Genomic DNA, 12,334 nt, shown 5'->3' on the forward strand with positions numbered 1-12,334 from the left:
TGCCTTTCCAGTCATGTGACAAGGAGAAACAATACCTTCCATATCATATGACAAGTAGCAACAATACCTTCCCTGTCATATGACATGTAGCAACACTACCATTCCTGTCAAGTGACAAGGTGCAACAATACCTTGCATCTCATATGACAAGTAGCAACAATACATTTCATGTGGCACGGAGGAACACTACCTTTCCTATCATGTGACAAGGAGCAACAATACCTTCCATCTCATATGACATGGTGCAACAATACCTTTCCTGTCATATGCAAAGAGCAACAATACCTTTCCTCAGAACAAAGCATTTCCTCAAAAGAACACGTTTTATAGAAACAATTGCAAAGTGGGAACGGCAATTACGGAACTAAAGGGGCGAGGAACGTAAGACTGCATTTAATAGTCGTACTGTAGCCTATGAAGGGGACAGAGCTAACCTAGCATTGCACTGAACCGCACATCCACGGTTAAATATGAATTTGAAACTTCCTCACAGCAGTCTGCAGGCTTACAGGTTTAATGCTGCCAGATGATAGCCCTACTATTTTCCCACTGCACCTTCATCCAGACACCTCCATCGTGAGAGGAGGTAACCCCTCTTCCCCACACTCCTCTACCAGGGCGCATCTGGATTGGCTCCAGGTATCCCAGCTATTATTCACAGTGTCCACCCAGTGCCCTCATCTTCAAATCGGGCACGAATGGTAAATTAGAGAATGAGAAAAACGATACTTCTGCACCGGTTTTGCTTTGCATTTCGTGTATTCGCCAATAGGCTGCACGGATGCCACTGGCGAAAGTCTCATATCCTAGTGTCTAATTTGAAGCATAAAAATTGGAATTTTTGTGCTTCTACTCCTATAGCCATTCAAACCAAGGACTAACCAACTTGCACAATTAGATATTTTTTGGGAAATCCTAATCAACATAAAGCTAAAATTGTACACAAAAAAGGCTCTGAGCCTTAAACCTAATTTGAGCAATTCATAGTTCCTGTGTAAACAATGTGTACTCAACCATAACAAGACAAGCCCATTTTTCTATCTAATTCAAAAGGCAAAATGTCAAAATCGCACAAGGCCCTGAAGAAACTCCTTCAAGGAGTGAAACACGTGTTGGCCTAAGGTTGAGTACACCTTTGAATGGTGGCACAGTTAGAAGGGCAGAACTTTAAATAGGAATCAGCCCAGGCCTCCTTTGTGTCTCTCCCTGTGTGATGTAGCCAAACACTGCCATGTTAGTTGAGACATGTATTCTGTATTAGTTTATTGTTTGCTTGTTAGGTGCTTATACAGCAAATGAATTGCATTTCAAAGCGCCCACAGGGCAGCAGGGAGGGAACATGGGATTGCAGTGCAATTAAAATATACAAACAGTGGGGAGGGGACGGCCGAACCTACTATGCCTTGTGAGTATTCAGAACGTGCAAGTGCAGCAAGGAAGAGCGCCGTGGGCTAGGCGCTGAGGTGTCAGTGCTCGAGGGTGAGCCACAGATGAAGTGCAAGGTACGGTAAGTGCTATGCGGCCAGGAGCCGCGTTGGGTGGAAAGTGCGAGTCTCCAGTGCAGAGTGTGTGCCAAGGCAAGTGCTGAAGGAAGACAGATTCTGGGGGGATTGGGTATGAGTGATAAGGGACCCGAGGATGCATAAGAAAGAAAAGAAAGCCATTCAAACCTGGACAGGTTGTTAAGTGGTCTTTTATCAAAATAAAATGTGTTGTTTTGTTGCAGTGCCAACATGCTGCGTTTTGGCCAATTCCAAACATTGACACACTGCAGCATTCTGAAAAATGAGAAAGGTCACAGGTCAGGCTGACAACTTAACATGGGAGGATAGCTCAGGGGCAACGTGCTCGACTTGGAAGCAAGACGTCGTGGAGCAACACAGGTTTGATCCCCGGGTCCGCGCTTAGAAACCTCTCTGTATTAAGCGCGTTATAAATAACCAATTACAATTACAAAACAAGCACCATGGACTATGCTAGGCAAGGCTTGGGGCACGATGCACCTGAGAAAGTTAAATGCCCCTGGAACGCCTGTTCCCTATGCACTAAATGAGAACCCGGTGTGTCCTCTATGCCAACCCATCTGAACTCTAGTTATCGAAGGCCATCCTGTGGTGCTCAGGTCCCAGACCCCTCAAAAAACTCGCACGAGACACAAACTGAACGGTGTATTTGGAAGTTTTTACCCTCATTTTTGTAAACTGTGAAAGACTTGGGGTTAAACCCTATGTTATTTAGGGCAGTACAGACGTGTACCTCTTGCTCACTGTGCCTTAGAGAGCATCACTGATTATGCATCACAAGGCCAAAACACGGGCCGGGGGTTGCTGAGAGCATTTCGGTGCTGGACTGCCCTTCTGGGTGGGTCCAGACTGATGTGTAAATGGGTATGCCTCCTCTGTGAAGGGTCAGTGAGCTAAAACGTGGCTGTAGACCCTCCGGAGTGGGAAAAACCGCATTGAACAGGTCATTCACGGGCGGGGGCTTCCACTTTTTTTGCACAAATGTAACACCATTTTCTGTCAAAACCATCTTCATAAAATGAATAACCTTTTAAGTTGTTACAGTCCCTCCAACCAACCTGCAAGTATGGGCCTCATTACACGGATGGCGGTAAGGATTTACCGGTACCGGTAAAATACCGGTACCGGTAAATCCTTACCGCCTTACTACGAGGTCCCTTTGAGGGTTGGGGGATTTAACGCCTGCTTTTTGCAGGCGTTAAAAACCAACCCGCAAAGGGACCCAGGGAGCTAATTACGGTACCGCAGTTTGCCCTATGGGGCGAAAATGGGAATGGGGAAGGGCAATGGTGGAAGGGGGAATTACCGCCCCGCCAACCTTGGAATGGGGCGGTAATTCCCCTTTCCGCCAAGGCGGTGCCGGTATTTTACCGGCATGAACCATGGCGCTAATAGCGCCATGGTTCTCCGCCATCTGTGTAATGAGGCCCTATATTTCACCTTAACCAATACAAATCTTTGCCACAATGCCACTTTCCCAGCAGATCACAAGGGCCTATGATGTTCAACACAACTTCACTCCACACCTCGTCTGGTACTAACACAGGGTTGACAGGCTGAGAGCGCCCCTTCTGGCTCCTGCCACTGCGACGACACACAACCCTCTCCTTTACAACAACATGTTCTCAAATAAGACTCCCACAGATGCCTTTTGGTGAGGCATCTCTGCTCTTCATGTGCCAACGCTATTAACCAGCACCTCAACGAAAAGAAGGGCAACTGCCTGTCACCCCTATTCATGCCCAGGTGCCCGCTGCCAACTAGTCTAGAACAGTGGCCCCGCACGTCTTCCTGTGATTTGACTTACACTGCGCTGCCCTTTACACAAACCCTTCGGCATGCAGCTTAATTCATAGTTCTTGTCACACTCTTACTGTTCCCACTTGCCAAGTGATGGCAACACACTGTAATTTGCCTGAAGAACCAGTGACGGCAACCATGACAGTCAGCCTCGGCATTCCCGTCACCCGAAACACTCCCTGTCAGGAAGTTTTGCTCTTGCAAATCGGCCATCCTCCTTTCGATGCAAGGTCTAACATTTTAAACCTTTTTTGATCAGCAAATGAGAGGTTTGTGGTCGGTCCCGATAACCACACCTCCTCTGGGCAAGAACCACACCCACCCAAATCTCGCGGGCATCAGCAGCGAGTATGATCTTGCACCTTAGATCAAAGGTAGCCAAGGAAGGCACCTTGTCCACGTCACATTTGAGGACTTCACACTTTTCCTGGCACTGCTGTGCCCATCCAAGTGGAGCATGCTTCTTGAGCAATTCCCTCTTGCATAGAGAATTTACTTGCCAATACTCTGTCATACCAAGGAAGACCCCCGAGCTGTTCTTTTGCCTCAGGATTCGGGGTTTGCTACATGACCTTCACCTATCCTTCTCGGGGTTGGTGAAGGTTATGTTGCACCTTAATTTTACATTTGAACATCTTAAATGGTTCTTCCCATATCCTGAAGGATGCCAAGTACAGCATGCACTCTTGTGTCACGTTCACACTCCAACCTACCCTACATCACTGTATTATCCCGTATAAATAGCTTATTCCCGTTCAGTGATAGCAGATACCAGCCCAAAAAGCATTCTATAGAACCTGTAAGCACCAAAAGAAAGGCGTTTATGCAGAAAGTGATGGTAAGCTGAAGACTGGTCAAGCATGGAAAACCAAGAGTTGCGACCCATGATAGATAACTCATTCATATTTTGCCAAAGGGTGCTGGTCCACCCAATTTGCCCCCGTTGCCTGCATGGCGTGCACACACACAGCTGTGGCATGTCAAGTGATCCTCGAAGAAGACATGTGGAAGTTATGCATCTGTGGTCCAAGATGTATACGAATTCTTCGTTTGCAAATTGCTCGATTTAAAATTGACCTTTTCACAATTGACCGAATTGTGAAGGTCACTTGTAACATATATGCGGGGGGAAACCCCCCACCCAACCCAAACCCGCCCCAAACCCTTCTATATATATATATATATGTATATATATATATATATATACGGTCAATTGTGAAAAGGTCAATTGTGCCCCTTTAAATTCGTGCAATTGTGCATTCGAACAATTGCAAACGAACAATTCGGGTAATACCGTGGTCCAGGCATAACATGTCGATGCATTAGATTCTTAGATTCTCCTCCACCCTGGGTACAAATCAAGTTTTAAACAGTTCTGGCACTGTCCTCCTTTGGCAGGCTGCAGAGTTTTCCATGAAGCACAGTCAAAAACTGCCACCTGTGCCGACTGTTGGCCGCCTTTTGGCACCAAGAATTGCCAGGATGCATTCAACAGCACATCCATCTTCGCTGACAACAGCGGATAGCCATGACGTAGGCACGTCACTTCCGGATGCGCCGAGATGGGGCATATCAACCAGGAGGTTGTCATGGGTGCTGCCAAAGGGAGGTACGCAGACACTGCAATAGCAATGCTAGGTCGAGGAGCATGGCACAACAACTACATTGTGTATTGCCAAAAGTGGACTGTGGTCCACACTTCGGTTCACCAATCTACCTGGAGGCAAAATCCTACCGCAAAGGGATACAGGAGTGGCATTCCTGCCAGACTGTGGGCTGGTGCCATGCTGTCATCTGGTTGCCAGTGAAGTAATCATGCAAGAGAGAAAGCTGGTACTAGACAAGGAGTATATTGGCAGCACAGTACAGCCATCATGCCAGGATCTCAACTGATAAAAGTAACCTCACAGCACTGCGCTATAAACCAGGCCTGGACAGTGTAAGGAACTCATGGTGGCAACAGCAAAGACAGACACAAACGATCACAGTTCAAGGGTGTTTATTAAACTGTAAATGCAGGGTGGAAAAACACCTAATCTAAATCTAAAATGGGAGCAAGCCATGACCATTAAATAATAATAAGGCAGTCCTAGTGACGTCCTGTCAAAATAAAAGGGCCTATACTAAAAAACTATTGCCAGTCCTTACAACTAAATACAGAAACGTGTGGGATAAGGTTCTTGAGAAAGAAAAGAAGTGTTCACAAATGATAAGTCAGGATGTAGACGCCGGGGGTCTCCCTTCCCCATGTTATTAGTATGGGACAAGGTGGGATTCCGGAGCACAGCACACACTGGAGCTTTTGTCAGCACGACCCTACAGTTCCGTTCTCAGGTATCAGGACCTCTGGCGGTTAAGTCTCTTTTCCACTAAAAGTCTCTTGCCTCCGGGGATGTGGTACATTCAAATAATAAACAAAAGAGTTCCTTTTCCATCTATACGTTGGGTGAGTCTTTTTCACCCTTGGGCCCCCCTCTTCCTGGCTCAGACCTCGCTTAAATGTTAGCCTCCCTTCACTGGGGTTCACTACGGCTTGTATCCCAAAGGATTTGAAACAATCTTCCTTTGTCACATTCGCTACTCCTAATGTCTTTTTAAACAGTTGACGGTGAACCTCCCGGTCTCTGGTTCACTCTTGTCAGCACAGATGTTCATTGAGGCATCAGAGTTCGCCCCTGTTTATCGGCATCCCTAAACTCTTGCACATCCTTCTTTCACCAGGTGGGATTTCCCTTAACTTTCCATTACTTGCTGGTCAAAGACCTTTGCCTGTACAGTGGATTTTGCTAGACCTCTGTATGACCGTTTTGACACTCTTCTTACGGCCCTCATACAACCTCTTGGTATTGGTAGTTTCAACAAAAATGGGGAACCAACTAAAGTCTCTTGCTGTACACCCACGTGGTGCTGGACCCTTTCAGCTGGCTTTCCCCAACGAACTTCACAGTTCTTTGAACTGTCCTTAACTTGCAACTTTCATTCAACACAGATCGGTTTCTTATCGGTTCTCCCCCTCAGCTCACCGGCTGTGATGAACTGCTTGGTTTTCCTTGTATCGGGAGTCAAGGAAGGTATCACGGTAGCAATCGCCTTCTATTCTCCTGCTTATCAGCATAGGCGTGCTCTGTGTATCGTTGACATCTGCTGCAGCACATGTCAGCTTTCGTTCGTGGTCTTACAATTTCTTCCACAGAGGAACCGCGGGTCTGGGTCGGAAAGGATAAGGTAACCTCTCTCCTTGTCACCCCTTCGGTGCTCGCCCCCTTCTCCTTCTCTTGAACTGCCACTGTGGGATAGCGCTCCTGTTGTGCTGTCTGCTTTGCTTGTTGTGTGCTCTTGAGCTCCACCTTTTATCCCTGTGGGTAAGGGAAATGGCCGTCAGGTGTAAGTGATTCTGGTCAATTGTCTGACTTTGGCTGACCCTTGTGTTTGGACATGTCAGGTAAAGGGCCCTAATGTTATTCTGTTATCTCTCATGGTGTGCGAAAGTGTTTGTGTTAGAAAACGGGGGTGGGTGGGGCTAGAGAGGTTGAATATCCTATATAGTAGGATAGGGAAGAGGGATTATGAGAGGGGGAATACCGCATCTCACCCGTCGGTGTTCCCGTTCCACTCCCGAGGACCCCTATCCAGGTGATCTTCCCGTACTGGTCCACCCACTGGAGCTGGATCCAATAGCGATGGCTGTGTCCTGGCCACCTGGATGACAGATCCTCAGGGACTAGTTAGGGAGACAGCTTCAGGTTTCTCACACCAGTGATGTCATAAAGGCATTCCACTGGATGGTGCTACATTTATTTCTTTTTATTTATTTGCATTTGTATAGCACACTTGCAGCCCATAGGCATCGAGGCGCTGTTACATGAAGATGTAAGCAGACTTGATTCAATGGAAGCAATGACAAAGGTGATGAACATGCTTGATTACACAACATAGGTGAGCAGATAGAGGTGAAGATGTATTACATGGAAAGCATACATTTAGGCAGAATTGTAATCTTGTATGAAGGCGTTCTGATTTAAACAAAAAGAGTAGTTGTAATAGCTTTGTGGAATGCTAGGTGGGAGCCACTCATACGTAGGTGAGTGGGAAGAGCATTCCAGTGCAACACTGCCTTAGTGGGGAAGCTGGAGCGCCCAGCACAGATTCTTTGTGTCTTGGGCGTGGTGATCAAGTTGGTGTAGTCTTTCCTCTTTCCTTCGGGGCTTGGAAGAGGTGTGCTTGACAATTCTTTGGGCCAAGTATGGAGGAGCCAGATCATGGAGGCATTTATGCGTGAGGGGTAGGGTTTTAAAGACAATTCTCTCCTTGACAGGGTGCCAGTGAGCCTGCCTTCTCACTTCTGAGATATGGTCTTTTCTTGAAGTTCCTGTGGCTGCCCTGAGGGCATTATTTTGAACAAGTTGGAGTTTAGTTAAGTTTTGTTGGAGGTCCCTGCAAGGAAGGCATTGCAATAGTCCAGTCTTGAGCCGATTATTGCCCTAGCAATGGTGAGGCAATTCTGTCGAGATAGGAAGGGCCTGGCTTCATTGACAACTTTGGAGAAATAGGCCGAAGAGGAGGCAATGGCATTGACCTGTCTATCCATAGTCAGGTTTGAGTCGATGTTTGCACCCAGGGTCTTCACACTGTTAGATACTGTGATAGGTATATTGTCAGTGGTGAAGGACATGTATTGCTTGTCCAGATTGCTCAAGGTGGTGTGTGATCCGATCAACAGAAGTTCGGTTTTGTCGCTGTTGAGGCAGAACCAGTAATCTGCCATCCAGGACTGGATTGTGGAGTAAATAGTGGTGAGAGTGTTCATGCCAACATCATAGTCACCTTTGATGAGTCGGAGAAGACTTTCATGGCCCTCTCTTGAAGAAAGGATGTGATCCAAGAGCAAGTCCAAGGGGAGAACTTAGCCGCAGTAGAGAGATGGTGGCAGAGTGTGTTGTGATCCACCAGGTTGAATGCCGCGGACAGATCGAGGCGCATGAGGAGCGCTGGTTTGCCTGTGTCTCTCAGGTCATCCATTTTTTCCATGCCATGTCGTGGATGGAAAACAAACTGTCGAAAGCTGAGGAGACGCTTGTCTTCTAGGAATTTTTGGACTTGCAGGTAGGCTGCTTTGTCCAAAACCTTTAGTAGAAATGGGACAGTGGTTATGGGCCTGTAGTTCCCCAGAACATAAACAAAGTAAGAATATATGCAAGGAAACAAAAATGGAATATGTAACATAATGTAACCCGATAAAAGGGTAAACCAATGTAAGATAATAGGGTGCATGGACATTACCAAAAAAGTATGCAATGAAATTGTGATTTTTGAGATATACCTCCAGTAACTGTACAATAATGTTTAACTTGAGATAAACCTCTGTATACTGTTATGGTTGGTTTTTACAGCATGAATTCATATTTGATGATAACAATTCATTTTTTTTCTGTGTGCGATTTGCACAATCTTTCAAAAACCAATTTGAAGGCGGTTTATCCACTCGATTCAATACTTTTCTGTACTTTTTCTTGTACTATATAATCTGATGATCAGACACTTTTTTTTCCTTTTAGAAGCAACCACTTGATTTTGTTTGCATGCCCCTAAACTTGAGAACTACCATACCAATTAAAGATAAACTCCTAATTTTCTTGCAGATTAGAACAAACAGTGCAAGGATGCCCTAAAAAAGGAAAATCGGACTTTCCAATTTTATGGCATGATTCAGTAATTGGCACCTACCTGGCACAGGCACTCCATAGACGTTAACCTCTTGGACAAAATCTACCATTCCCAAGATATCTGCGACTTCTGTGGTAGCCACATTCTCGCCTTTCCACCTGAAAACCAATAATATGGGAAGAGATTAAGCAAACATCTTACAGGGAGAAGGCACTGTTTTGTTTGTAGCCCTTGTATTGGCTTTGAAAGCAATCCTGCACTACATGTGCCAAAGCACCATGAAGTGTAACATATTTAATTATCCATGCTTTACTACAGACATTTGAAATAGTTGGAAAAGTAGGATTTGAATGAGAGGTTAAATACACCTGCTTTACACAAGGAACATTATAATACAGCATTTGGAAGGCTCATGTATTCCTATTGTATGATTGCCACTTAATTAGCTTAAAAGCTAAATACCAAAACGAGTCTACGTTTGGGCCCATAGATATGTATTTATTGCGTTGCCTTTAAAGAAACAGAATGTTCTAATTATCAATTCTAAACATGTGATGGCACTGCCTAACCAGAATTCTCTTCATTTATATACATCAAAAATGTAAACGCATAAATCGTACATTCTAAACACGCTATGTATTCACAACATCTTTTCATAAAAGACACAGGATTTGACAATAATCAATTCTACATCATACACACGGTCTTTGGTTCTATTCGACAATTGTTCAATCGGTAATCTAAAAATAAAAACTTTTGTTTACATATTTTTTTTACAGTCCCAATGATACATTTCATATCACAACATTTCATATCACAACATGGTAGAGATATGAGAGTTTATAGTGAGATTAAATAATGAAAAAGAAAATAGTGTGGTCCTCATATGTATTCGTTTTCAATTCAATATTGCAATGCGAGAACTATGGCCTCCATTTTGAAATAGGCTAAATTCCCTTGATTTTAATAACTTGTTTTTCAGCACTACTTTTTTTAAATGAACAGTGAAAGAATACAAAATATTGCTTGTGCCATTCATGTGGCCATGACTGATAATCATCTTGAAATGATGCAATGTTTATTAAACTATAAAACGCCGGAACAATAGTTTGGGGTGGAACATCTGCAGATGATTGATAATTGACTATAAGACCTCTAATGCCTAATTAATAGTTTTACAAGAGTTATTCAGAAGAAATGCAAGTTCACTACTATTACAGAATGGAGTCCATGAATTTACGTCTTAGGTCTGCAGTAATAGTTCGTATCATATATGTCCGTTTTATGAATTCAGCAAAAGGCCATTTGAGAAATGGGCACCGGCATGACTGTCCTTGAAGACCAAGACACGATTACGCGGACTATGAATGTGTTTTACATTTCGATTGTGTTACCGGCTTGGTTTTAATACAGTAATGGACGTGAAAGCACTAATATAAGTACAGTTTGTTCTTGATTTATGGCTTTGCTTTCCCTGTACACACCACTACATTTCTTTCTTCATTGCCTCTGTGTTGATCTCTAATGTTCTAGAAGGCACTTAACGAACAACATGTGTTTTACTGCAGTATATTTTGATAGATCAGTAGAGGTGACGGGCACACATAGGATTTCGTTTTTTTGTATGCAAAAACGTTTACCATTCCAAAGACTTAAATTGTTATTTTACGTACAGATACTTAAAAGTATGGTTCCTGAAGAAGCACTGTGTGAAAAACATTTACTTGTAATTGGTCGATTTATACTTATACAGACACTCATTTGAACTTTGTTGTATACATTAATACATATGAAATTGAATTTGTGTCACCATTAAAGTACTACTATATATATTTTTTAAAGCCATACATTTATGCTGGGAGACAGTGCGATTAGCCTCTTATCATGGGCTTGGACACACAACTGCCGGTGGGTGTTTCATACAATAATGATACAGAGTGCAATATTTACATTTGATTCATGCTAACACAGAATGCCTCATCATTATGCACCCCTGGTCCCCCAGGTGAGTTTGTAACCTTAGTACCAAAAGCCCAATTATGCACCCCTGCTCTGCCGGGGAGTTTGTAACCTATACATGGCAAATAATATATTGAGCTGCAAACAAGGGTTTCTGATGGACACAGTTCAAATATTTCTGGGCCTTTCTGTAGGTATATAACATATGTGTGACAAAGCTATAGCTTTTCAAATTTTCTAAATGAGCAAAATTGTTTTGCCAATCCCATATATTCAAACGATGTCCTAATTGGTGTTTCAGATGTTCAAAAATGTCCCCCCATTTTGGAGACCAATCTATAGCTTTAAACAATGCAACCAATATAGCTTTAAACAACGTTTTAATTTTAAATTTAACATGGTATGATGTGTTAACAATTCTCTATGTATTTTTTTAATGTATTTATGTATACTGTGGTTTTAAATGGATGTACTTTTATGGCTTGTGCCGAATAAGGTTATAATGATGACCAGGTCCTAGCAAACCTGAACAACCGTTTTATTTGTCTGCCATTATCAGCTAACAAGTGCTTCTCTTCTAGAATGCCAAGTACAACACAAGAACCTCTGGATATTTGACAGAAATAGAAACATACCCCATAGAAATAATGAATTTCAAATTCCTCATGTGCCCATGCTATTAAAGTGTTATTAATATACAAGTGCATTATTATAAATTATTTATTTATTTAGTTGCTTATATAGCGCGCCAAGCCCAAAGGAATCTGTGCACTGTCTTACAGAGAAATGCTACATTTGCTGTCATGGTTGCAAATATCCAACAATTTTGACAAACGTTGTGTTCAGCAGGTGCTACATTACCTTACGTTACATTACATTATTTACATAGTTACAGGGAGGAGTCTACTGGCTATTGTTGAGTTTCCATCTAGTAGTGAGCACTCTTCGCCCACACTTTGTGTAAATAGGTGAGTTGTTCGTTGTCTACGGAATGATTCTTGTGCTCTGAGCTGGATAGGCAAGGTATTCCACTGCTTGCTAGCTATGGTAGGGAAGCTGCTGCCATCTGCTTTTTGTAGTTTGAATCGTGGTGTGGCTAAAAGGTGCATGTAGGCTGCTCTGGTAGGCCTTGTAGGATGAGGTTTTGAGATCTTGTGTGTTAAGGTAAGTGTTTTGAACACTATGGGCCTCATTACGACCCAGGCGTTGGACCATGGTGCCGGTAACTTACCGACTCCGCAATGGCGGAATGGGGAATTACCACCCCATTCCGAGGTTGGCGGGGCGGTAATTCCCCATTCCGCCATAGCCCTTCCCCATTCCCATTTTTGCCCCATAGGGCTCAATGGGAATGGGGAAGGCGCTAATTACGGCACCGTAAATTACAG

The 12,334-nt window shown here is 43.7% G+C and overlaps 1 protein-coding gene across 1 annotated transcript in view; it reads right to left on the reverse strand.

Moving 5' to 3' along the window:
* The window catches only part of SLC27A2 (solute carrier family 27 member 2), a 385,293-nt gene that overhangs the window by 48,570 nt on the left and 324,389 nt on the right, over positions 1 to 12,334 (reverse strand). The window contains exon 8 of the mRNA XM_069624975.1: positions 9,048 to 9,145. Within this exon, the coding sequence (XP_069481076.1) occupies positions 9,048 to 9,145 (98 nt within the window). The remainder of the gene's footprint in view (positions 1 to 9,047; positions 9,146 to 12,334) is intronic.

This window comes from Ambystoma mexicanum, chromosome 11, assembly GCF_040938575.1.
Source record: "Ambystoma mexicanum isolate Mex_15411 chromosome 11, UKY_AmexF1_1, whole genome shotgun sequence".
Taxonomy (NCBI): domain Eukaryota; kingdom Metazoa; phylum Chordata; class Amphibia; order Caudata; family Ambystomatidae; genus Ambystoma; species Ambystoma mexicanum.